The sequence below is a fragment of the Aquarana catesbeiana genome, linkage group LG10 (assembly GCF_042186555.1).
Source record: "Aquarana catesbeiana isolate 2022-GZ linkage group LG10, ASM4218655v1, whole genome shotgun sequence".
Taxonomy (NCBI): domain Eukaryota; kingdom Metazoa; phylum Chordata; class Amphibia; order Anura; family Ranidae; genus Aquarana; species Aquarana catesbeiana.
This window is the reverse complement of record NC_133333.1, coordinates 50260627-50285995: the sequence shown is the minus strand read 5'-3', so window position 1 is coordinate 50285995 and position 25369 is coordinate 50260627. Positions and strand designations below refer to the sequence as shown.

The following is a 25369-nucleotide window of genomic DNA, read 5'->3' as shown; positions in this document are numbered from 1 at the left end:
GGGGAGAACTGTGAAGGAACATTGCCTTTACACGGTCATTGGCAAAGTCCTCATCATTACATGGTCATTGATGAGGAACTCCTGGAGCAGAGGGGCAGGTGAAGCTGTCGGAATGTATGGTCCGGTTAAGTTCTCCATCAAGGACTCGGGGCAGAGAGAGGTCGGTAAGTGTACCACAGTGGAGGGCTGGATGTGCCAGGAAGTCTGTGAGGGATCTTCACTTCTACACGGTCTAAACTATGTGGCATGTTCACCAATGCCAGAAGCATGGCGGACAAGATGGGTGAACTAGAGATACTGTTGTACGAGGAGGATTTGGATTTCAAGAGACCTGGTTCAACAGCTCTCATGATTGGCTGGCAAACATTCAAGGGTATACCCTATACCGCAAGGATAGAGAGGGTAAAAAAGGGGGAGGGGTATGCCTATATATAAAGAATAATGTACAAGTAAATGTGAGAGATGACATCGCTGAGGGAGCTAGGGAGGAGGTGGAATCCTTATGGGTAGAGCTCCAAAGGGATGAAGCTAAGTGGAAAATACTAGGAGTATGTTATAGGCCCCCTAACCTGAGGGAGGAAGTGGGGACAGATCTCCTATCACAATTTGGATTAGCAGCAAGGATGGGAAGTGTTATCATAATGGGGGATTTTAATTATCCAGACATAGAATTTCGAAAGGACAAAGATAGTCAACTGAAAGCACCACATCCCATAATTGACTATGAACTAGGAATAAAGGCTGTTTTGCCTATAGAGGGGGAGGGGAAAAAGAATTTTTTTCCCCAAGGGACTTTTAAGGTGCTCTTTAAATCAACAATTTAATCAAAAAATTTATGTACAATTATATAAAAAGATTTTTTTATTTTATTAAATCAAGATTAAAACATCTGTGCCTCACATGAAAAAATGAGACATGATTCTAAAAATACTTAGACATGAACAATTTCACCTAAATTCATTCACATTATATAGTGCAACATAAAGCAACTACTTAAAGGTGCCATGACAATCTGCCGCTTGCTCGACATGTTTCGCTCTAGTACGAGCTTCTTCAGGAGTTTTAAAGGCAATGATTGTAGTGGACTCTAGATAATGAGAAAATGGGCAATGATCAATACATCCATAGTTTAAACATATACAGAATGCATCCAATAATCTTGGATTCAATTGGTAGAATAAAGATTAGTACAGAACATTCCAATACATACACATAAGTTTGAAACCAAACAATCCAACCGATTATATATAGAAGATTTGAATTTACATATCTTACCAGGCTGTAGTACACCAATGCAACGTAAATGCTTGAATAGAATAAAACTGCTGCCAATTTCAAACCGGGGGTTTCTCATATAGAAGGGACCTCGCTGCCATAAAGTGACCACAGGGGAATATAAAGTACTTAAAAAGGCCCTTTAAGAAACACAGATAAACTGTAGATTAGAAGAGAGGGATCGCATCTGATGTCATTCACCTTTAATTTAGGGAGTGTATTACCTTTAGTAGAACCAATCATAAATCCTGGCCTGGAACATAGAAGTCTCACAGCCTATACAAATTCTATGAATAGAGATGGCACCATGATCTGGTGAACTGATCCCTGGTAAATGCACAATTTAATTGTCCAAAGGGAGCGATTCCCATCAGAACAGTTTTCTAAACACAGAAAAAGAAAATACAATGAAGGGACCATTAGGATTCAAAGTGTGCGGCTTACTGTCAATGGTGACAGGGCTGCAAGGAAATAACTTACTTTGGAGACATTGATGCGGCACGCGGGCTTGAGAAAGCTTCACGCATCCTCTGTGGAACGGCACCGGTAACAGAACTATGAGCGGTGTGTAACCGCCTTTATATACCCCCATCACGGCGGCGTCTGATCTCACCGCCGGGATGCGGACGCTCACTGAGATTACCTGCGTCATGACGTGGGGGGACGTAGCGGCGTCATTCTGACGTCAGCGGCGTCCATAAAGCTCAGTGCGCATGTTGGTATAGTTTGAGCCTGTAAAGCGTGTAGGCGCCAACGGCGCCATCTTGGCTAAGGGAAAAGATAAGGGAAAGGCAAATAATTTCGCCTTAAAACAAAATGCCCGTCCAAGAAAACTGTTGCTATCCTAAAACCTTAAGGGAGATATTTCCTAAGATGGTATTAAAGGCTCATAAAAATAGTTATTTGGTCTAAAAACCCCAACGTAACATGACCGGACTCAATTGTATAGGGCCACCACCGTGGGGGCGATTGGTTCTTCACCTCCAACGGTGGGTGCCCCGGGCGTCCGTGTGGTCTAGATTGACAGGGATGGCCCCAATATGAGAATCTTTCCGGGAAGTTTTTACCAAACGATTGGAAATGGGAGCAAAATTTATAAATATATACTAACAACTATAGCCTGCAAGATAAATAACAGCAACCCAGTGGAGGTTCAATGATGTCACAAACATAATACAAAGTATACATGGTCATATTTCAACTATTTATATCCGTTTTATACAGCTCATATATACAAATAATGCCAACTCAATTTAGAGTTGGAAGTGTTGGATATAATTAATGACCTAAAAGAAAAAAAAAAGAAAAAAAGAGAAGAAAAAAAGAAGGAAGACCTAGAAATAAAAAAAAAAAAAAAAAAAGAGAGAGAGGGAGAGGCCAAACCAAGGCTGAAGATGCCTCAGTTTTCAAAGAAATGGCTTGAAACTGAACGCATCATTCATGCCTGGATATTTAAGGGCCGACAACTCATGTATCCAGCGTGCCTCCTTTTGAAGGAGGAGCCTATCGTAATCTCCCCCTCTATCTCCAGGAGGAATATGTTCCAGAGCAAAGAAATGTAAGCAGTTAGTGTCAAAATTATGCTATAGACCCGCGTGGCGGCTGATCGGAGTCTCCATTCTTTTTTTCCGTATCAGGGAGACATGATCCCTGATTCGACAGAAAAAGGGTCTCTTAGTCTTTCCGATATAAAACATCTTACATTCGCATAGCATGATGTACACAATGCCAATGGATTGACACGTTACTGTAAATCTTGGTTTGTATAGGTGCCCATTGGGCAATAGAAGATTTCGGGTCGCCAAAATATACCTGCAATAGGAACAATGATGGCAAGGTCTGCTGCCCCTGTCAGTTTCTCTAACTTTAATAGTGTGGCTTTCATAGTGACTGTGTACCAACGAATCCCTCAGAGATCGACAGGAAATTTGGAGGATTTGGGTTTGTAGTTACGAGGTATGACAATATTCGGAAAGTGGGGATGGACCAATGGGGGTGGGGAAGGGGGCGGGGGATCAACAGCCGTTTCAAGGGCATGAGCCTCGAGCAGGTCTGTTTCATTGATCCCCCCCTCCTCCCACAGCTCCATTAGGTCCTCCATAGCCTTGATGTCATTAATGGATATATCCTTCCAAAGAGGGTTATCCAGAGATGAACTCTGGATAGATGGAGGTGGCCTATCATAGAGGATTTTAAACATAAGTTTCCTCGAAAATAAATTAAGTCAATCCAGTCTGACCTTTTTGGATACTCAAATCATAGTTAAACCAGATGGTAGCATTAGAACAACCCTATACCGTAAATCTTCCGCAGGAAATTCCCTGCTACATGCCACCAGTTCTCATCCAGTTCCCCTTATCACTAGTGTGCCCTATGGGCAATACTTGCGAGCAAAACGTAACTGTAGTGATGAGTCTGACTTTGAAAAGGAAGCTAAATGTTTACGTTTATGCTTCCTTAATCGAGGATATAGCAAAAAATGCCTTAAAGCATACCTTAGAGCTAAAAATCAAAATAGAGCTTCTCTTCTACACAACACTAGATCTAAAAAAGCGAATCCTGGAGTCAGACTCATCACTACTTACTCTAGTCAACATAAACAAACACGTGAAATCCTTAGCAAGTATTGGTACTTATTGATGGGGGACGAAAAAGTGGCCAAACATTTAAACCCGTATCCGGAGATTACGTTTAGACGATGTCGATCTCTGAGGGATTCGTTGGTACACAGTCACTATGAAAGCCACACTATTAAAGTTAGAGAAACTGACAGGGGCAGCAGACCTTGCCATCATTGTTCCTATTGCAGGTATATTTTGGCGACCCGAAATCTTCTATTGCCCAATGGGCACCTATACAAACCAAGATTTACAGTAACGTGTCAATCCATTGGCATTGTGTACATCATGCTATGCGAATGTAAGATGTTTTATATCGGAAAGACTAAGAGACCCTTTTTCTGTCGAATCAGGGATCATGTCTCCCTGATACAGAAAAAAAGAATGGAGACTCCGATCAGCCGCCACGCGGGTCTACAGCATAATTTTGACACTAACTGCTTACATTTCTTTGCTCTGGAACATATTCCTCCTGGAGATAGAGGGGGAGATTACGATAGGCTCCTCCTTCAAAAGGAGGCACGCTGGATACACGAGTTGTCGGCCCTTAAATATCCAGGCATGAATGATGCGTTCAGTTTCAAGCCATTTCTTTGAAAACTGAGGCATCTTCAGCCTTGGTTTGGCCTCTCCCTCTCTCTCTTTCTTTTTTTTTTTTTTTTTTTTTTATTTCTAGGTCTTCCTTCTTTTTTTCTTCTCTTTTTTTCTTTTTTTTTTCTTTTAGGTCATTAATTATATCCAACACTTCCAACTCTAAATTGAGTTGGCATTATTTGTATATATGAGCTGTATAAAACGGATATAAATAGTTGAAATATTACCATGTATACTTTGTATTATGTTTGTGACATCATTGAACCTCCACTGGGTTGCTGTTATTTATCTTGCAGGCTATAGTTGTTAGTATATATTTATAAATTTTGCTCCCATTTCCAATCGTTTGGTAAAAACTTCCCGGAAAGATTCTCATATTGGGGCCATCCCTGTCAATCTAGACCACACGGACGCCCGGGGCACCCACCGTTGGAGGTGAAGAACCAATCGCCCCCACGGTGGTGGCCCTATACAATTGAGTCCGGTCATGTTACGTTGGGGTTTTTAGACCAAATAACTATTTTTATGAGCCTTTAATACCATCTTAGGAAATATCTCCCTTAAGGTTTTAGGATAGCAACAGTTTTCTTGGACGGGCATTTTGTTTTAAGGCGAAATTATTTGCCTTTCCCTTATCTTTTCCCTTAGCCAAGATGGCGCCGTTGGCGCCTACACGCTTTACAGGCTCAAACTATACCAACATGCGCACTGAGCTTTATGGACGCCGCTGACGTCAGAATGACGCCGCTACGTCCCCCCACGTCATGACGCAGGTAATCTCAGTGAGCGTCCGCATCCCGGCGGTGAGATCAGACGCCGCCGTGATGGGGGTATATAAAGGCGGTTACACACCGCTCATAGTTCTGTTACCGGTGCCGTTCCACAGAGGATGCGTGAAGCTTTCTCAAGCCCGCGTGCCGTATCAATGTCTCCAAAGTAAGTTATTTCCTTGCAGCCCTGTCACCATTGACAGTAAGCCGCACACTTTGAATCCTAATGGTCCCTTCATTGTATTTTCTTTTTCTGTGTTTAGAAAACTGTTCTGATGGGAATCGCTCCCTTTGGACAATTAAATTGTGCATTTACCAGGGATCAGTTCACCAGATCATGGTGCCATCTCTATTCATAGAATTTGTATAGGCTGTGAGACTTCTATGTTCCAGGCCAGGATTTATGATTGGTTCTACTAAAGGTAATACACTCCCTAAATTAAAGGTGAATGACATCAGATGCGATCCCTCTCTTCTAATCTACAGTTTATCTGTGTTTCTTAAAGGGCCTTTTTAAGTACTTTATATTCCCCTGTGGTCACTTTATGGCAGCGAGGTCCCTTCTATATGAGAAACCCCCGGTTTGAAATTGGCAGCAGTTTTATTCTATTCAAGCATTTACGTTGCATTGGTGTACTACAGCCTGGTAAGATATGTAAATTCAAATCTTCTATATATAATCGGTTGGATTGTTTGGTTTCAAACTTATGTGTATGTATTGGAATGTTCTGTACTAATCTTTATTCTACCAATTGAATCCAAGATTATTGGATGCATTCTGTATATGTTTAAACTATGGATGTATTGATCATTGCCCATTTTCTCATTATCTAGAGTCCACTACAATCATTGCCTTTAAAACTCCTGAAGAAGCTCGTACTAGAGCGAAACATGTCGAGCAAGCGGCAGATTGTCATGGCACCTTTAAGTAGTTGCTTTATGTTGCACTATATAATGTGAATGAATTTAGGTGAAATTGTTCATGTCTAAGTATTTTTAGAATCATGTCTCATTTTTTCATGTGAGGCACAGATGTTTTAATCTTGATTTAATAAAATAAAAAATCTTTTTTATATAATTGTACAGAAATTTTTTGATTAAATTGTTGATTTAAAGAGCACCTTAAAAGTCCCTTGGGGAAAAAAATTCTTTTTCCCCTCCCCCTCTATAGGCAAAACAGCCTTTATTCCTAGTTCATATCCAGACATAGACTAAGCGAAGGGAACCGCGCATTCTTTTAAGGCTCGCCAGTTCCTTAATGTCTTGCAGGACAATTTTATGGGTCAGATGGTAGATGCAACTAGAAATAAAACATTACTGGATCTACTGATTACCAACAATACAGACCTGATCACAGATGTGGAAATACGGGGCAATTTAGGTAACAGCGATCACAGGTCAATTAGTTTCAGTATAAATCACACAAATAGGAAACCTAAAGGGAATACAAAGACACTGAATTTCAAAAGAGCCAACTTCCCTAAACTACAAACCTTGCTAAAAGACATAAATTGGGATAAAATATTAGGAACAAAGAATACGGAGGAGAGATGGGTTTGCTTTAAGAGCATATTAAATAAGGGCATTAGCCAATGTATCCCATTGGGTAATAAATTTAAAAGAGCGAACCAAAGTCCTGGATGGCTTAACTCCAATGTAAAAATGCATATAAAAGCAAAGGAGAAGGCCTTCAAAAAATACAAGGTTGAGGGATCATACTCAGCATTCAGACTTTATAAAGAATGCAACAAGAAATGTAAGGGTGCAATTAGGACGGCTAAGATCGAACGTGAAAGACACATAGCGGAGGAGAGCAAAGAAAATCCCAAGAAATGATTTAAGTATGTAAACAGTAAAAAAGGGAGGACAGACCATATTGGCCCCGTAAAGAATGAGGAAGGACATCTGGTTACAAAGGATGGGGAGATGGCGAAGGTATTGAATTTATTCTTCTCCTCAGTCTTCACGAGTGAATCGGGGGGCTTCAGTAATCAAAACTGCAGTGTTTATCCTCATGACACAACACAGGAAGCACCTCCATGGTTAACAGAGGACAGAATTAAAATTAGACTTGAGAAACTTAACATTAATAAATCACCGGGACCAGATGGCTTGCATCTGAGGGTGCTTGGGGAACTTAGTCAAGTGATTGCCAGACCGTTGTTCCTAATTTTTACAGACAGTCTACTGACTGGAATGGTACCAGCTGATTGGAGAAAAGCCAATGTAGCACCAATATTTAAAATAGGCCCAAAATACATCCCTGGGAATTACAGACCAGTTAGCCTAACATCAATAGTATGTAAACTCTTGGAGGGGATGATAAGGGACTATATACAAGATTTTAGTAATAAGAATGGTATCATTAGCAGTAATCAGCATGGATTCATGAAGAATTGTTCTTGCCAAACCAATCTATTAATCTTCTATGAGGAGGTGAGTTGCCATCTAGATAAAGGAAGGCCCGTAGACGTGGTGTATCTGGATTTTGCAAAAGCATTTGACACAGTTCCCCATAAACGTTTACTGTACAAAATAAGGTCCGTTGGCATGGACCATAGGGTGAGTACATGGATTGAAAACTGGCTACAAAGGCGAGTTCAGAGGGTGGTGATAAATGGGGAGTACTCGGAATGGTCAGGGGTGGGTAGTGGGGTTCCCCAGGGTTCTGTGCTGGGACCAATCCTATTTAATTTGTTCATAAATGACCTGGAGGATGGGATAAACAGTTCAATCTCTGTATTTGCAGACGATACTAAGCTAAGCAGGGCAATAACTTCTCCGCAGGATGTGGAAACCTTGCAAAAAGATCTGAACAAATTAATGGGGTGGGCAACTACATGGCAAATGAGGTTCAATGTAGAAAAATGTAAAATAATGCATTTGGGTGGCAAAAATATGAATGCAATCTATACACTAGGGGGAGAACCTCTGGGAGAATCTAGGATGGAAAAGGACCTGGGGGTCCTAGTAGATGATAGGCTCAGCAATGGCATGCAATGCCAAGCTGCTGCTAACAAAGCAAACAGAATATTGGCATGCATCAAAAAGGGGATCAACTCCAGAGATAAAACGATAATTCTCCCACTCTACAAGACTCTGGTCCGGCCGCACCTGAAGTATGCTGTCCAGTTCTGGGCACCAGTCCTCAGGAAGGATGTACTGGAAATGGAGCAAGTACAAAGAAGGGCAACAAAGCTAATAAAGGATCTGGAGGATCTTTGTTATGAGGAAAGGTTACGAGCACTGAACTTATTCAGAGGGGATATGATTTCAATATACAAATACCATACTGGTGACCCTACAATAGAAATAAAACTTTTTCGCAGAAGAGAGTTTAACAAGAACGGCCACTTTGCGGAATTTCCTTCCACAGGCGGTGGTCTCAGCGGGGAGCATTGATAGCATACAGGGATATATAATAATGTAATACTGACACATAATCACACACATAGGTTGGACTTGATGGACTTGTGTCTTTTTTCAACCTCACCTACTATGTAACTATGTCATTAGTGAAGTCCTCATCATTACACGGTCATTGATGAGGAGTCCTGGATCAGAGGAGAGACTCTGGGGAGTTGTGTCAAATCGATGTGGCCTGAGGGCACAGGATTTGCAAGCAGGGCTAGTTGCCAACAGTAGTGCCCCATTCTTGATGTGCTTTTAACCTACTAGGCCCCTGGGGAGAGGTTCTGCAGGCCTCTGGCCTAGTAGCAGCGAGCAACCAGAGTCTACAAGAGGAACTATTCGGAGTGGGTCCTTTTTGCTTAAAGAAGATGTGACGTTAAACTAATAACTACAGTATGTTTGTGCGGGAGGAGAGGATTTCTGGGAACATCACCCTTTCACGGTTAAGAGTGATGTCCTCATCCTTACACGGTCATGGGTGAGGAAGTTCTGGAAGCAATAGTCTGCAGGAGTTAAGCAGAGGATGAGCAATAGTCTGCATGGTGATGCAGGCAAAAGACTGTAGTTGTTCAAAAAGGCACATCATTCCTTCAGACTCAAACTATATGCTAATCTGTACAATTAATTTCTAAATATGATGGCAAAGTGAACTATTCTATGGGCATCCCATATACCCCTTTCCCCAACCAAGTTGTACCCCCCAATAAACAAACAAAAAAACCAGCAAAGGACTGTTCATTGTCTCTGCAAGTCATATATGGGAGTCTGGCAGCGGGGTGATATGGTGGTTGTTTACTAGTGGCAACTACACCGCTACAGAAGCATGGCATCACTGTGGGCGTGACCCTAAAACGGAAGTTAAGTAGCTCCCTTAGGATTGGCTACAAAGACCTGAGGTGACTGGGAGGAGCCTGAACTATAAGAAAAGGCTACGCTGAGACACATCAACTGCACTGAGTAATTTCAGCTGTCACAAGAGTTGACCAACCTCCCGCCCGATGTGATGTTTTCCCACAGCTATATTGGTGGTTTTGGCCTTGCCAGCAATCGATGTTGCTTTATGGGCTATGCCCTTAAGTTACACTCTGGGGTCAGCCTAATGCCTGTCTGGCACTGTTGGTACTGTAAGGACAGGAGAGTTTATGTGAGTTTATGTTTTATGGGTGCTCACAGTATAACTTTGGCACTGTTGGTTTGTGCATTTCGAAAGTTGTTACATTTGCAACGTTCAATAAAGCTGTGGCTTTGCCCGATTTCAAATGTAATCAGTGACTGTGAATTTTGTGGGGGCAAGGTATTGGTTTATTAGTTGGTCATAAATGAGCCTATGCTTCTCAGCAGTCAAGAGTTCCAATATATACCCATATCTTAAGAATTGAGAAAGATATTTACAGAGGTACACACATGTCAGATCAGCGGTCCCCAACCTTTTTGTCACCAGGGATCATTTTCATGAAATACAAACTTTCCACAGACTGGGAATGGGGGGGGGGTTTCAGGATGATTGAAGTGCCACCTCAGATCATCAGGCATTAGATTACATTAAGGAGCGCACAACCTAGATCCCTCGCATATGCAATTTACAGTAAGATTCACACTCCTATGACTATCTAATGCTGCCGCTGGGTAATTACTATAAATACAGATGAAGCTTTGCTTGCTCTACCGCTGCTCACCACCTGCTGTGCAGCCTGGTTCCTAACAGGTCATGGACTGATACTGGTTTGGGGTATGGGGGTTGGGGACCACTATGTTAAGGTGACATTTAGCATTAGTAATTTTTTGTATTTGATGTTGTATTGAACATGTGCAAAGTAAAAACTGTCTGTGCTGTTCTTTTCCTTCACTACAGGCTGGTCTGAAGAAATTTTTGGAATATGTACAACATGGTTCTGCAGAGAAGGTGGCCAGGTTGCTGGATAAAGGCCTAGACCCAAACTATCATGATTCAGAAACGGGAGGTAAGTAAAATCACTGCAAATATACAAATGCCATATAGTGTGTAATATGAATATATATAATTAGCTTTCTCACTCACTAACAACACAATCTAATGCCCTGTACACAAGGTCGGACTTTCCGACGGAATATGTGTGGTCGGAGCTTGTTGTCGGAAATTCCGTCCGTGTGTGGGCTCCATCGGACTTTTTCCATTGGAATTTCCGACACACAAAGTTTGTGAGCAGGCTATAAAATTTTCCGACAACAAAATCCGTTTGCGTAAATTCAGACCGTGTGTGGACAATTCCGACGCACAAAGTGCCACGCATGCTCAGAATAAATTAAGAGACGAAAGCTATTGGCTACTGGCCCGTTTATAGTCCTGACGTACGTGTTTTACGTCATCGCGTTCAGAACAATCGGATTTTCCGACAACTTTGTGCGACCGTGTGTATGCAAAACAAGTTTGAGCCAACATCCGTCGGAAAAAATCCATGGATTTTGTTGTCGGAATGTCCGATCAATGTCCGATCGTGTGTACAGGGCATAAGAAGCCCATGGGCATCATAGGGCTCATCAAGATGTCTGGTCAAAAAAAAAAAAAAAAAAAAACTTGCTTAGGCCTACAGCCTTTAAACATGCTTTTAAGGTGTATCTAATGGCTCATACACATGGCCCTAATTAATTCACTTATATTGATGCAGGATCTTTCTGGCAGCTGCGTGCATATAAAAGTTACACTTAATGGTCACAAAGTTCTTCTGTTTTGCCACATGTTTGGATGCGTAAACGTATTTTAAAATTCTTCTTTACATGTGTACACATGGACATGAGTTTACATGTGTTTAGAAGAGTACATGTGTTAATTATTGACTGGAGATGCAGGTTTTTGTATTTCATTTTTGCAGATCGCAGGTTTGCTGATGTACACAGCTACAGTACATTTACGTTGTACATGGGCCCTTACAATATAGATGTAGCACCCTTCTAGTTGGGTTACTGGGGAAATTTAGCTTTTGGCTTACTCTGTAGTCAGAGGAGTTGGATTGCTGTGGCTCCACAAGCTGTGGGATTGATTCCTTCCCCCTGGTTGTGTTCAGAAACTTCCAGTGCTTGGGGCGGGAATATACAGATACTCAGCTTGAATATTTACTACTCTCTGACCAATCCCTGGGGAGGTGTGCCCAGTAGATGGTCAGAGAAGGTAATAAATAGGTGGGAGTCTGGTCAGACGGTGTTCCTGCTTGGTCTTACTTACTCGAGGATGGACTGTTGGTGCTTCAGGGGGGCTACTTGCCCCTGGAGCCATCTAGGACTAGCTGCTGGAATACTCGGTGCTATGGACAGAACTCTCAAATTCTGTATCTCTCTAATCGGATCTGTGAGTTGAGCTTGGTTACTGAGCTGCAGTACCCATGATCCCCAGTTTTTGATAGAGGCTGTTCAAGTTATTCCTGAACCTGTTCAAGATTGTGTCTGTTTTAAACTGACATAATGACTGTGCTGCTTAGAAAGAGGTGTCCTCAGCCTGTATTTGCACTCAAGCATTTTGAAGTATCCCATTCCCCCTTTTACTCCCAGTTACAAGTTAAAAGTTTTCAGAATTAACCGCTTCCCGACCGCCCACTGTATATTGACGTCCTGTTTTTTAAAGATGGATATCTCGGTAACGGCAGCAGCTGCTGCCACAACCGAGGTATCCATCTTTAGGGCCGGCGATTCTGTACACGATAACGGTGGTCTCTGTGGCGGGTTCGCCGCGAGATCACCTTTATCGGCGGTGGGAGAGGTGCCACCCCCCCTCCCGCCGCTCTCCTGCGCCCTCCGCCGCTTACCGGAGCCGTCGGTAGCGGCGGAGGAGATCGGGACCTGTCACTGCTGAGGTACTGAGACGAGTGAGGCCAAGATGGCCCCCACCCGTCTCTATACCATGTGACGGCCGGAGCGACGTCATTACGACGGCTCCGCCCACTTCTCTTAAAGGCACAATTTTTTTTGTGTCGTTTTTTTTAAACGACTTTTTTTGTTTTTTTTGGTTTTTTTTTGCATTTTAGTCTAAATATGAGATCTGAGGACTTTTTGACCCCAGATCTCATATTTAAGAGGACCTGTAATGTTTTTTTCTATTACAAGGGATGTTTACATTCCTTGTAATAGGAATAAAAGTGATCCAAATTTTTTTTTTTTTTAAAAACAGTGAAAAAATAAATAAAATAAAGTAAAATAAATAACAAAAAAAAAAAAAAATTTTAAAGCGCCCTGTCCCGACGAGCTCGCGCGCAGAAGCGAACACATACGTGAGTAGCCCCCGCATATGAAAACGGTGGTCAAACCACACATGTGAGGTATCACCGCGACCGGTAGAGTGAGAGCAATAATTCTAGCCCTAGACCTACTCTGTAACGCAAAACATGCAATCTGTAGAATTTTTTAAACGTCGCCTATGGAGATTTTTAAGGGTAAAAGTTTGACGCCATTCCACGAGCGGGCGCAATTTTAAAGCGTGACATGATGGGTATCAATTTACTTGGCGTAACATTATATTTCACAATATTAGAAAAAATTGGGCTAACTTTACTGTTGTCTTATTTTTTTTTCAAAAAAGTGAATTTTTTCCAAAAAAAGTGCGCTTAGAAGACCGCTGCGCAAATACGGTGCAAAAGAAAGTATTGCAATGACCGCTATTTTATTTTCTAGGGTGTTAGAAAAAAAACAATATATAATGTTTGGGGGTTCTAAGTAATTTTCTAGCAAAAAAACCTGTTTTAAACTCTTAAACACCTAAAATCCAAAACGAGGCTGGTTTTGAAGTGGATAAAGAAAGAAAATACATCCCCATGTCTGATTATTGAGCCAGATTGAGTGAACTTTTGCGGTGTCCCTGGCTGCCTCCGCACTGGATAAGAAAGAACTTGGGCGAATCCATCGGCCCCTTTGAGGGTAAGCACTACACAGTATACTGTAGCTAACCCATAAAAAACTTTAGGATTTATGGAGCTGAAAGCAGTATTTTTTATTATTATGTGCATGAGCCCTAAGGCAGTTTTTTATAGAGTGTGGAAGGAGTAGAATCTTTTGTGGAGTTTTTATTGCTGCTGTGTTCCTAATAGAAATTCTTCCTCTTTATTTGTCCTAGTGACCAACATAATGGGAGTGAGGATATACAGTATCAGATATAGGAAATCTTCTAATGGGAACACTTATTTTGGTGATATTATGTAAGAGAGTATATAGGCAGGCCCCACTGCAACTGAATCGCTAGGGGGCCTGCTACAAGACAAGGCTGTCCAGGGCCTACCTCTTTGCCCACAGTCACATCTCAGTACATGCACATAATTTTCTGCCACATGTGCATGAATGGCAGGTTGTAAACCCTTTACTCACCATTCTCCTGGTCACCAATTGCAACGACCCACACTGGTTGGAAACACTTACTGTGTAAGGCCTTGCGTCTTCCATGTGGTTACAGGATAGGGTTTAGATAGTCCATCCAAACACCTGGGGCACATGTGTGTGCTACATGGTGGGGTCAGCTCCTCACTGAGAAGAGGGTGACTTCATCCCCTGATAACCACCAGTCCCAACCTGATTTGGTTTGCACCACTTCAGTTCTCATACTGACCCTGTACCTCACTTTGTATATCCTACATGAGATGCACCTGTCTAACACTGTGGCCTAACTGTCTGCTGCCCCAACTAACACCTTCAATGGTAGCAGGCTTCCACTTGAATCACTATACTTCAGCTAGAGGCTCAGTTCAACTCTTTTATTGAAGAAACTTGTGTATCTTCACAGATAAAAAAAATTGTCTGTTTGCAATATAAGGTTTCCATTCTTTGGCCTATAGCAAGTCTTTTCCATAATCAGTAGTGTAACTCAGTCCTAACTCGGTATCGATGGAGCCCACCCTGGGGTTAGAAAAGCACCAGACTTTGTTTCATATTTCCATGTCTTTATCCTGGCAGCTCCATTCCCATCTGCCAACTACTCCCTAAGCTCCAACCCACACATTTATAAAGTCCAGCCAAGAAAGGAAGTGAAACCACCTCACTTCCTGGAAAATTTAGGGCAGAATTCTGCTTTAAAGGAGCAATAAATAAACCTATGCCTACAAGTAATTCCCTTACATTAGAGCAATCTTCTTTCACTTTCTGCTGTGTCTGGAGACAGACAGCCAAGAAAAGGCTCCCCAATACCTACAGCAAAAAGTCAGGGTTTAAAGCCGGGTTCACACTGGTATGACAAACGCTCTGACATTAGGAGCTCATGTCGCATGTTGTGTGAAAATCAATGTTTTCCTATGGGAGCTGTCTTAACTGGTTCCACACAAGTCGGTCCGATTTTGAAAATGCTCTCTGCACTACTTTGGTCCGACTTCGATCCTACTTCGATCCTACTTCAGCCTATTGAATATCTTTGAAGTCGGATCAAAGTTGGATCGCCGTCTTGACTGATCCGACTTTGGCATGCGAGTTGTGCTTTGAGGATCTTGAAGGAGAACTCCATGCCAAATTAAAAAAAAAAACTGCATGGGTTCCCCCTCCAGGAGCATACCAGGCCTTTCGGTCTGGTATGGATTTTAAGGGGAACCCCCACGCCGAAAAGACAGCGTTGGGGTCCCCCCCAAAATCCATACCAGATCCTTATCCAAGCACACAGCCTAGTAGGTCAGGAAAGGGGGTGGGGACGAGCGCCGCACCAGGCCACATGCCCTCAACATGGGGGGGTGGGTGCTTTGGGGCAGGGGGGCCCAGCGCCCCCCCACCCCAAAGCACCTTGTCCCCATGTTGATGAGGAGAAGGGCCTCTTCCCAACAACCCTGGCCATTGGTTGTCGGGTTCTGCGGGCGGGGGGCTTATTGGAATCTGGAAGCCCCCTTTAACAAGGGGGCTCCCAGATCCTGGCCCCCCACCCTATGTGAATGAGTATGGGGTACATTGTACCCCTACCCATTCACCTAAAATAAAAGTGACAAAAATAAAACGCAGTACACAGGTTTTTAAAGTAATTTATTAAGGCAGCTCCAGCGTCTCTTGCGACTTCTTCTCCCCTCTCTGGCTCTTCTGCCTCCTCCGCTGATGTCTTCTGCCTCTGGAGGTTCTTCTCCCTTCTCTGGGTCTTCTCCGCTCGCTCTCTCTGGTTCTTCTTCCTCTGTCCGCTGTCTTCTGTCTCTGCCGAGTCTTGGAAAGAGTTAGAACTTCCCAGGTTTTTATTTGTTGGGGAGATCTTTCCCATGATTCTGTTATTGTCACTTGGACTGGATGTGAATGAAAATTTCTCCTACAGGGACATAGACAGTAATAGTATCCCATTTTAGTAGCATGAGTTAAAAAGCTCTGTTTTTTTTATTGCCGTGTGTCCTGAGTTAAGAGATGTCTCCTCCCCTGTGTGGTCACCATGACCGGAATCTCTTCAATGTCCCCATTCCTACTCTATTAAAAAAAAAAAGAAATCACAAGTAGACAGGTAAGAATTCCATGTTAAACATTTTCTTATATTTTCAGGAGCTCCTGTAGTGAGATCTTTGTGCTTACATCCTCAGGGTGTCCATCTAGTGCAGCCTTTTTTGAGGAGTCCTAGTTGCCCCATCATATTCAAAACCCTATACACCCCTGGTATACTTGGAGTGGGATTACTGCCTTGTAAAGGGGCCGTGCTGCCAATGATCTTTGGTCCCAGTCCCATGTTCCCAGTCTTTTTCTCCTGCAGCGTCTTCCCAGTATCTAATCACTCTGCTAGTGGTTAGATATTGGGAAATCCAGTCCCTTTAAACTGGCAATAATTTATGGAAAATGGAGAATTTTCTAAGTTGTCCCTCCAGCAGTTAATCAGGTTGTTATTGGCAGCAGCATCCTAGCTGCTTCAATGTAAGGTAATGTTAGCAGACTTTTTAACCTTTGTGCAGTTCAGTGATAGGTCTTTAACAGTTGTGCTCAAAAGTTTACAAAAAGGAAGAAAAATAAAAAAGTTTCCTCCCGGTAGCACTATCCCATAAATGTAACAATTATAATAATAATAATATTAGCATACACAGAATCAATAGTTCCCTTCCAGCAAAAAAAAAAAAAAAAATTTGTTTTTGTTGAGTTTTACCCTTTTTATTGGTTGAACTGGATGGACTTTTTTCAGTGTCTTTTTTCAGCCAGACTAAGGGCTCATGCACACTGCAGCTCAAAGGAGCTCAAAGAGGCTGCTTCTACAGGCTTTTGAGCTCTTATTTTTTCTGCCTGGAAACTCCTCACCATGTTAGCCAATGTGTCCATGCACACTATGGCGTTTTCAGGCGTTTTCAGGCATTTTCAGGCGTTTTCAGGCATATGCTTCTACAGGCAGAAAAAAACCCCACCAAACTCACGTTTTTGAGAGGAGCTACTGCCCCAAAGAGCTCAACGAAGCTCAGAAAAGCTCAAAGAAGCTCAAAAACATGGAAAAACATTTGTTCCAGCTTTTTGTTTTGTTTATACGGTGGTTAAGAAAATACTATCTAGGAGGGTTTGTGAAAAAAAAACACTTGTGCTCAAAAGGTGCTCAAACGAGTTTGAAGAAGCTAAATAAAAATGTGCACAATAGCACAAAAAAAGCACAATCGTCTTCAAAGCTGAAATAAAAGCTCAAATGCCTGTAATGCTTTTTTTTTTTTTTTTTGTTTGAGCTGCAGTGTGCATGAGCCCTAATTATGAAACTATGTAACTATATGTAAGTTCATCTTAAAGCGGAGGTTCACACAAAAAAATGAATCTCCGCTTTTCTGAACCCTCCCCCCCCCTCCGGTGTCACATTTGGCACCTTTCAGGGGGGAGGGGGGTGCAGATACCTGTCTAAGACAGGTATTTGCACCCACTTCCGGCATAGACTCCCACGGGAGTCTATGCCTCTTCCCGTCTCCACCGCGCTGTCTGCTGGGACACACACGGGTCCCAGAGACAGCGGGGACCAGTTAGGAAGCGCAGAGCGACTCACGCATGCGCAGTAGGGAACCGGGAAGTGAAGCTGCAGCTCTTCACTTCCTGATTCCCTTACAGAGAATGGCGGCGGCAGCACCCGAGGGACGATTCGGTCTCGGGTGCCGACATCGTTGGACCCTGGGACAGGCGAGTGTCCTTATTTTAAAAGTCAGCAGCTGCAGTATTTGTAGCTGCTGACTTTTAAATTTTTTTTTTCGCGGGACTCCCTCTTTAAAGTGCAAAAAAATAAACAGTATTAAAGTCCATACAAAAAAAGTGTCTTTTTGTATCATACAGAACTGCAGTAAATTCAAAATCCAAAGTGCTTCTTATTTTCTACATATGCTTCACCACAGTGAACATGTGAAATCCACTCCCCTTATGGTTCAACACTCACCAACTGCTTTTGCCATCATTCTACTGATTGGTAAAACAATCTTTGGAAACTACCACCATAAGTAGTTAAGCTCATTTTCATTTAAAGGGAAAATATAGCCTACATAGCGTAATCCAGTTTAACATGCTTTATTTGATTTAAAGCGGGATTCCGGCCTAAAAAAAAAAATTAAAAGTCAGTAGCTACAAACACTGTAGCTGCTGACTTTAAATAAGTACTTACCTGTCCTGGGTGCTCGCGATGTCGGCCGCCCGAGGCTGACCCGTCCCTCGGCTCTCAGGTCCCGGCACCGCCATCCTAGGTAAGGGAAACAGGCAGTGGAGCCTTGCGGCTTCACTGCCAGTTTCCTACTGCGCGCGAGCGGTGCGGCGCTCTGTGAATGGCCCCGTGGTGTTCTGGGAACGCACACAGTTCCCAGAACACAATGGGGCCACTCACCGAGGAGCAGAAGACGCCACGGAAAAGGAAGAGGCAGATTAGGAAGACTGCCTAGCAACAAGGGTTCAGGTAAGTTTAATTTTTTTTTTTTTTATTCAAATGTTTTTTTTTTATTTTTTTTTAGGATTTTTGGTGTAATTTTTTCAGGTTGGCCCTCCACTTTAAAAATCCCCCCAAAAAATACTCACAAAATTTCCTCAATAGCAATGCCCATCTCCTCATAGTCACAGTGAGCCAGCACATCAACCCTGATAGTCTGGGAACAGAGTTATGCATCTCACCACACCTGTGGTCCTCCCAGTCCACGACACCTCTGGCCCATGTGTTGATGTCCCCTCCAATCGCCGTATGGTCCCACCCTGATGTCTTTCATCTAAGGCCATACGGTGTGGCAACACAACTCGTATAGACGCCCGACCGCCCAGACTTAACCCTTCCAGATATTGCAGTCCCGGATCTCTCCAGGGCCATTTTCCATCTAAGTAAAAGTAATGGGAGGCCAGCACTTCAACATATTTAGTATAATACATCATATTAAAACATTGCTTCTGATCACTCTTAATCTATTTAGACATTAAGTTTATCATAAACCATTAAAATACTCATTAAATAATTCCCATACAAATTGATACATAAAAATAATTTATAAAAAAAATTCATGCAAAATACTGTACACATTTATATTAATACTCTGAATATTAGGAAGTTAGTTATTAAACGCACAGAAATTCTACACTCCATCCATATGTTATTTGAATAAAATCTAAACCAGCTCAAACACTAATCCACTCCCAATAAACATTAATATAGCTATTAAAATCAAATTCTACATTCAACCCCTTAGGGGTCATAGTGTCTAAGAGATAAATCCATTTGGTTTCCCTTTTTGGATACTTCCTTAACCCCTCCAAAAGGCATGGATCCTGTCCACACCCCAAAATTTCAAACCGAAGGGGTCCCTACCATGACACTGCCTAAAGTGAAGGGACATGCTATGTTGTTTAAAGCGTACTTTATACCCACTAGCATAGTTTATACCCACTGTATATACTGTATATTTATCATGCAATCCTCCATTCCCGAAGCAGGCAGGGGTGCCAAATTGATATAACCTTTTATAATAGTCCCAGAAATGTTGTTGTACAAGTGGAAATGAAATAGAAATTGCCTTTGTGATATTTTTATATTTTGCATGTTTTTCTATTGTGTTTTTGGCATTGGAATCTGACTCTAAAACATGAACGGACGTAGTTTTTGGCTCTGAGTTCGAGAATTATGGGATGTTTAGCAGTTAGTTGTCTTGTTTTGTGTCTGTGCTAGAAACTCTAATAGCTTGTTGTCTGGGACATATTTATGTAATCAAGCACAATGTGGTTCCGTGCTCAATGCGATTACAAAAAAATAAATGTTTATTTACTTCAAATATATGGCAATGCTTGTTTTGGTATAAATTAGATGTAAGGGAAGACAAAGTCGTGCCTCTATGGAGCTGCTTTGGCATTCTTGAACTCTTCTAGACTCTTGGCAGAGCTATGTTGAGTGACATCATGGGGTAGTTAAGAAAATATACTTGCTGATATGGAGCACATCTGGGAAACTGTTATCGCCCTATACTAGGAAGTGGCTGACAAAAGATCCTTGTGGCAATATCGACAGGAATTTTTTTAATTAAGTTTGATTCTTGTCACAGAGTTGAAAAATAAATATAGAAAAGCACAATGTGAAAAAGAAGAGGGGTTATACTCACATGTCCTGCCTCCTGCCCCTGCAGAACAACAGCCTCTTCATATTCAACGTACAGGTAGGTTGGATGTCTGGTCATTTTTCAGCATTCTGTGGTTCCCTCTTGACTACTTTGGCACTACAGTGCACAGTAAAGGCATAAGTGTCACTGGAGGGAACCACAGTGTGTGACATTACATGGTACAGTAATGGCTTAAGCCTCATTAGAGGAAACCACAGTGTATGGCAGGGGACACAGACATCCAACATTTCTGAACTTGGTGGATATGGAGATTCTTCCAAAGGTTGCAGCTCTTGAATACAGTGAAGATCAGAGGAATGGGTGGCAGGGCAGGTGAAAATAAACACTCTTTATTTGTAGGTTGGGCTTTTTTTTTACATTTTGTTTTTGTGTTTTTGGAATGATAAGTAGAGTAAAAAAAAAAAAGCACTTTCAAAACTGCATAAAAACGTTAAGATATTTATTAGATTTTAGTGATTGGGTTTAAATCAGCGACTTGTACTACAATGATTATTTTATATTTTTGTGTAAGAACATTAAATAACTGCAGGACTGGGGTTCTGCTATTCTTAGACAGGTGGCCATGGCACAATGGTGCCCCTTCAAGTTGTCAAAGATGGGTTTACCATCTTCCAGGAAATTCCATTTTAAAAGGACTTGTGAAGTAGTAGTAGTAGACATAACCCTTAAATAAAAATAACTAAATGGGGTAGAGAGAAATGGACACTGAAGTTGTGCTTTGTCTCATACTTTCTAAGCTCCACACTGTGTTGTCATAATGGAAGTGCAAAGTTACTTTGGAAATGCATTTGACATGATTAGAGTTTTCCTAGGAAAGTTGGTATACATTGGATGTACCTACATAGACAAAGAAGGAGGAGTGGGAATTATATTTTGTTCTAATTTACTCCATGTATTGGTCAACAAAAAAGTAAGGTGCTTCTATTTATTAGCCCCACCTCTCCCCATGTTAAGAAAAAAAAAAAAAAAAAGAAAGGAGAATAACAACTAAAATCTTTACCTTAAAGCCCAGCTTATATCCTGCTTGTTTAGGTGTCACTAATAGATAGGATTTTCCGACAACAAATGTTCGATGTGAGCTTGTTGTCAGAAATTCAGACCGTGTGTAGGCTCCATCGGACATTTGTTGTTGGAATTTCCGACAACAAAAATTTGAGATCTGGTTCTCAAATTTTCCGACAACAAAATCCGTTGTCGGAAATTCCGATCGTATATACACAATTCCGACGCACAAAATTCCACGCATGCTCGGAATCAAGCAGAAGAGCTGCATTGGCTATTGGAACTTCATTTTTCTCGGCTCGTCGTACATGTTCTACGTCACCGCGTTCTTGACGTTTGGAATTTTCGACAACATTTGTGCGACCGTGTGTATGCAAGACAAGTTTCAGCCAACATCCGTTGTTTTTTTTGTCGGAAAATCCTATCGTGTGCACATAGTATTAGTCTTATCATGGGATTCTAGAAAAAGAGATGGTACCTTGTTTTTTAGTGCTTGGTCCACTTTTAAGTGGAATGTCAACTAGAGGCGGGAAGATCTAGTACATCTGTCTGTCGGTTTGTTGTTGTCATTGTCCATGTTGGGGAGATTTTCCTTCACAACCAATACCAATGAAAGATGGAAAGTGTGGGGAGACCTTCCAACCAAGCATTGCAATAAAACCTGACAAAGGTTTGGCCTTGAGTAAGAATGGCAAAAATTTCCCTTAAAACCAGGAATACAATTGTTTTAAATATTGAATAGCTGATGCATTGTTTTTTTTTTTTGTTGTTTTTTGTTTTTAGAGACGCCGCTGACCATGGCCTCACAACTTGAAATAACTGTGGATGTGATTAGGATGCTGTGCCTTGGAGGGGCCCACATTGACTTCCGAGCCCGAGATGGCACCACGGCTCTGCACAAAGCTGTCTGCTCCAGAAACTACAATGCCCTTATGGTATGATTCATTTCTACAGTGATTTGCTTTCTAGTATCTTTCCGGGTGGGGAAAAAAGTAAAACAATGGCTGTAAACGACATTTAACTTTGTATGTATTACTGTATTTAGCCTTTGCAATAGTTTCTCATTTAAAGCCAAACTATAGACAATCTGCTAAATACAAAAAAATACATATAAGGTTGCTGTTTTACCTGCCAAAGAATTTGTATTTCCGTTCATCCAGCTCTGAGATTTACACTGCCTTGGCATATAGCACAACCCTGCCTGACAGGACAGGAGACTTTTTCTCTGTTTCACATAAGCAACAGAGGTCTTGTCCCTCCCCCAGGCTGTGACTGGACAGTGAATAGAGAAGCAGCAGACTGAGGCACTCATCTCTTTGTTACTTTCGTCTCTCCTCCTATCAGCATGTACCTTGTGAGCACGTGAACTGCTTTTATCTTTCTTATATTGGCCACACACGCACAGAATTTCGTGGTCATTTCTGGGAAAAATCATTTAACAATTGTGCCGTTAGTGGACCCGACTTTACAGTCAATTTCGACCGTGAGCCCGGCTAATGTCGATGGATCCAAAGCGAAAGATTTTACAGTTTCAACTAAAGTGAAGTGCATATGTGTATGTTGTAATCGAAACGATAAGAATATTCTGTCTTGTACAATTTATATATGTTTTTATTGTTATCTCGCGATCACTACAATCATGGAAACAATCATGTAAACGAGTTTATTCTGTCAGTGGCCAATTTGCTTTCGACCAACTAATAATTGTTTAGTCTGCAAACGGCCGAAACTCTGGGTGTGTATAGCCAGCATTAGCCTAATATCTACTGTACCGTGAACTGCAAGAGGCCTAATTCCAGGTCAAAATTAGGTACTTATACTAGTTTAATAAAAAAAAAAAAAAAATTATTATAAAAGAATACAGAAAGTAAAATGAAGCCTAGGGAATATAGAGCTGCATTCAGGGCCGTCTTTAATATTGATTGGACCCTGGGCAAAACTTTTCTTGGGGCCCCCTCTTCCATGCAGTTTTGCTCTCCACCTTCTATGAGACATACAATAAATAGCAGCTAGACTCAAAATCAGTTTGCTGAATCAGATCAGGCAGCAATTGCAATTGGTTGCCAGAGGTTACAGTGTATCATTACCGCTCACTGACTGGTTGCCAGAGGTTACAGCACACATTATGGCTCACTGATTAGTTGCTAGAGGTTACAGCACATGATTTCTGCTTGTTGATTGGCTGCTAGAGATTACTGTGGATATGACCTCAGGGAGGGCATGATATACATATCAATGCAGCCGGTCGCCACTATTTACATATGAATGCCGGTAATTTACATGTAAACACAGGGTCTGCAGGTGAGTCATCTGTACACAACAAAAAGGGCAGAGCTGGGCAGCGTTAGTAGCAGCACTTCACACTGAGATATTGGGACACAGCACGGGACTAAAACTTCAAGGGATGAGAGAATTTAAACCAGGATAGTTGTCAAGTATGAGGCAGCTGCTTTGGGCCCCACAACAATGACAGGGCCCAGGGCAGCTGCCCCTTTTGCCCTGCCTTAAAAACGGCCCTGGCTGCATTCAGTTGTCTTTTCTATCCTCCTAAAGTGTTCCGCTTTAAAGTGGCAAAGGCGTTAAATCGTATCTAAAAATAAAAATGTTATTTATTGTAACGTATCAATCATTAATTGTAGTGGCTGAATTAGTTTTCCTTTTAAGGCTTTTATCCTTTTATTTTTACTGTTGATCTGGCCAGTAACACACTTTCTGTGTTGGGGTGGCAAATCACTCCTCCACTACATCTTGGGAGTAGCAACATAGCCACCCATGGACGGCAGCATTTTTATTCAGTGGAGAAGGTGGTGTGGGATGGACTAGTACATTTTAATGGACTGTACATTAGTGATTTAAAATGTAAAAAGCTATCTACTCTGTCTAACTTGAAGAAACCTGTACCAATGTTATCCTGGGGACAATCCCTCTCTTTTTCTTCTACACTAAAGCATTGGCAACAAGCCCAATCCCTACCCCTAAAATACTTTTGGTGTATTACCCACAGGGAGTCTCTTCAAAAGCTCATATATTTTTGGTACTATACCCCACAAAAATTAGCCACAATCTACTCTACTCAATCTCCTTTTTGTTGGAGACAATGTAGACTCAATGGATCACTCCATATCTGGTGGCAGTGCCCAGCCTTTCGTTCCTTTTGGTCCCAAGTCTTCAGACTCCTTTCCACTGTCATTGATCTGGACATCGTGTGATCCTAAAATGGACCTGGGTCTAAGAATGGAATCCCACTTTTTTATAGCAGCAAGACTTTCTATTGCCTGCAATTGGAAAATGTCAAGGACACACTTGAATTTGTACTCCTCACCTGGTTGCCGCCACACACGCTCTGAACCAAATAAGTTTATCTTGGTCTCATCAGACCACAGGACATGGTTCCAGTAATCCATATCCTTAGTCTGCTTGTCTGCAGCAAACTGTTTGTGGGCTTTCTTGTGCATCATCTTTAGAAGAGGCTTCCTTCTGGGATGACAGCCATGCAGACTAATTTGATGCAGTGTGCAGCCTATGGTATGATTAATGACAGGCTGAACCCCCCCACCCCTTCAACCTCTGCAGCAATGCTGGCGGCACTCATACGTCTATTTCCCAAAGACAACCTCTGGATATGACGCTGATCATGTGCACTCAACTTCTTTGGTCGACCATGGCAACGCCTGTTCTAAATGAAACCTGGCCTGTTAAACCGCTCTATGGTCTTGGCCACCATGCTGCAGCTCAGTTTCAGGGTCTTGGCAATCTTCTCATAGCCTAGGCCATCTTTATGTAGAGCAACAATTCTTTTTTTCTGATCCTCAGAGTTCTTTGCCATGAGGTGCCATGTTGAACTTCCAGTGACCAGTATGTAGTGAGAGCGATAACACCAAATTTAACACACCTGCTCCCCATTCACACCTGAGACCTTGTAACACTAACGAGTCACATGACACCGGGGAGGGAAAATGGCTAATTGGGCCCTATTTGGACATTTTCACTTAGTGGTGTACTTGATTTTGTTGCCAGCTGTTTAGACATTAATGGCTGTGTGTTGAGATATTTTGAAGGGACAGCAAATTTACGCTGTCATACAAGCTGTACACTCACTACTTTACATATTAGCAAAGTGTCATATCTTCAGTGTTGTCAAATGAAAAGATATAATAAAATATTTACAATAATGTGAGATGTGTACTCACTTTTGTGAGATACTGTACAACAA

At 42.0% G+C, this 25369-nt stretch overlaps 1 protein-coding gene across 1 annotated transcript in view; it reads left to right on the top strand.

Annotated features, from left to right (window-relative positions):
* Nucleotides 1–25369, top strand: part of SHANK1 (SH3 and multiple ankyrin repeat domains 1) — an 852931-nt gene that overhangs the window by 429768 nt on the left and 397794 nt on the right. Inside the window, exons 5-6 of the mRNA XM_073602155.1 lie at nt 10521–10629; nt 21940–22091. Coding sequence (XP_073458256.1) covers nt 10521–10629; nt 21940–22091 — 261 coding nt within the window. The remainder of the gene's footprint in view (nt 1–10520; nt 10630–21939; nt 22092–25369) is intronic.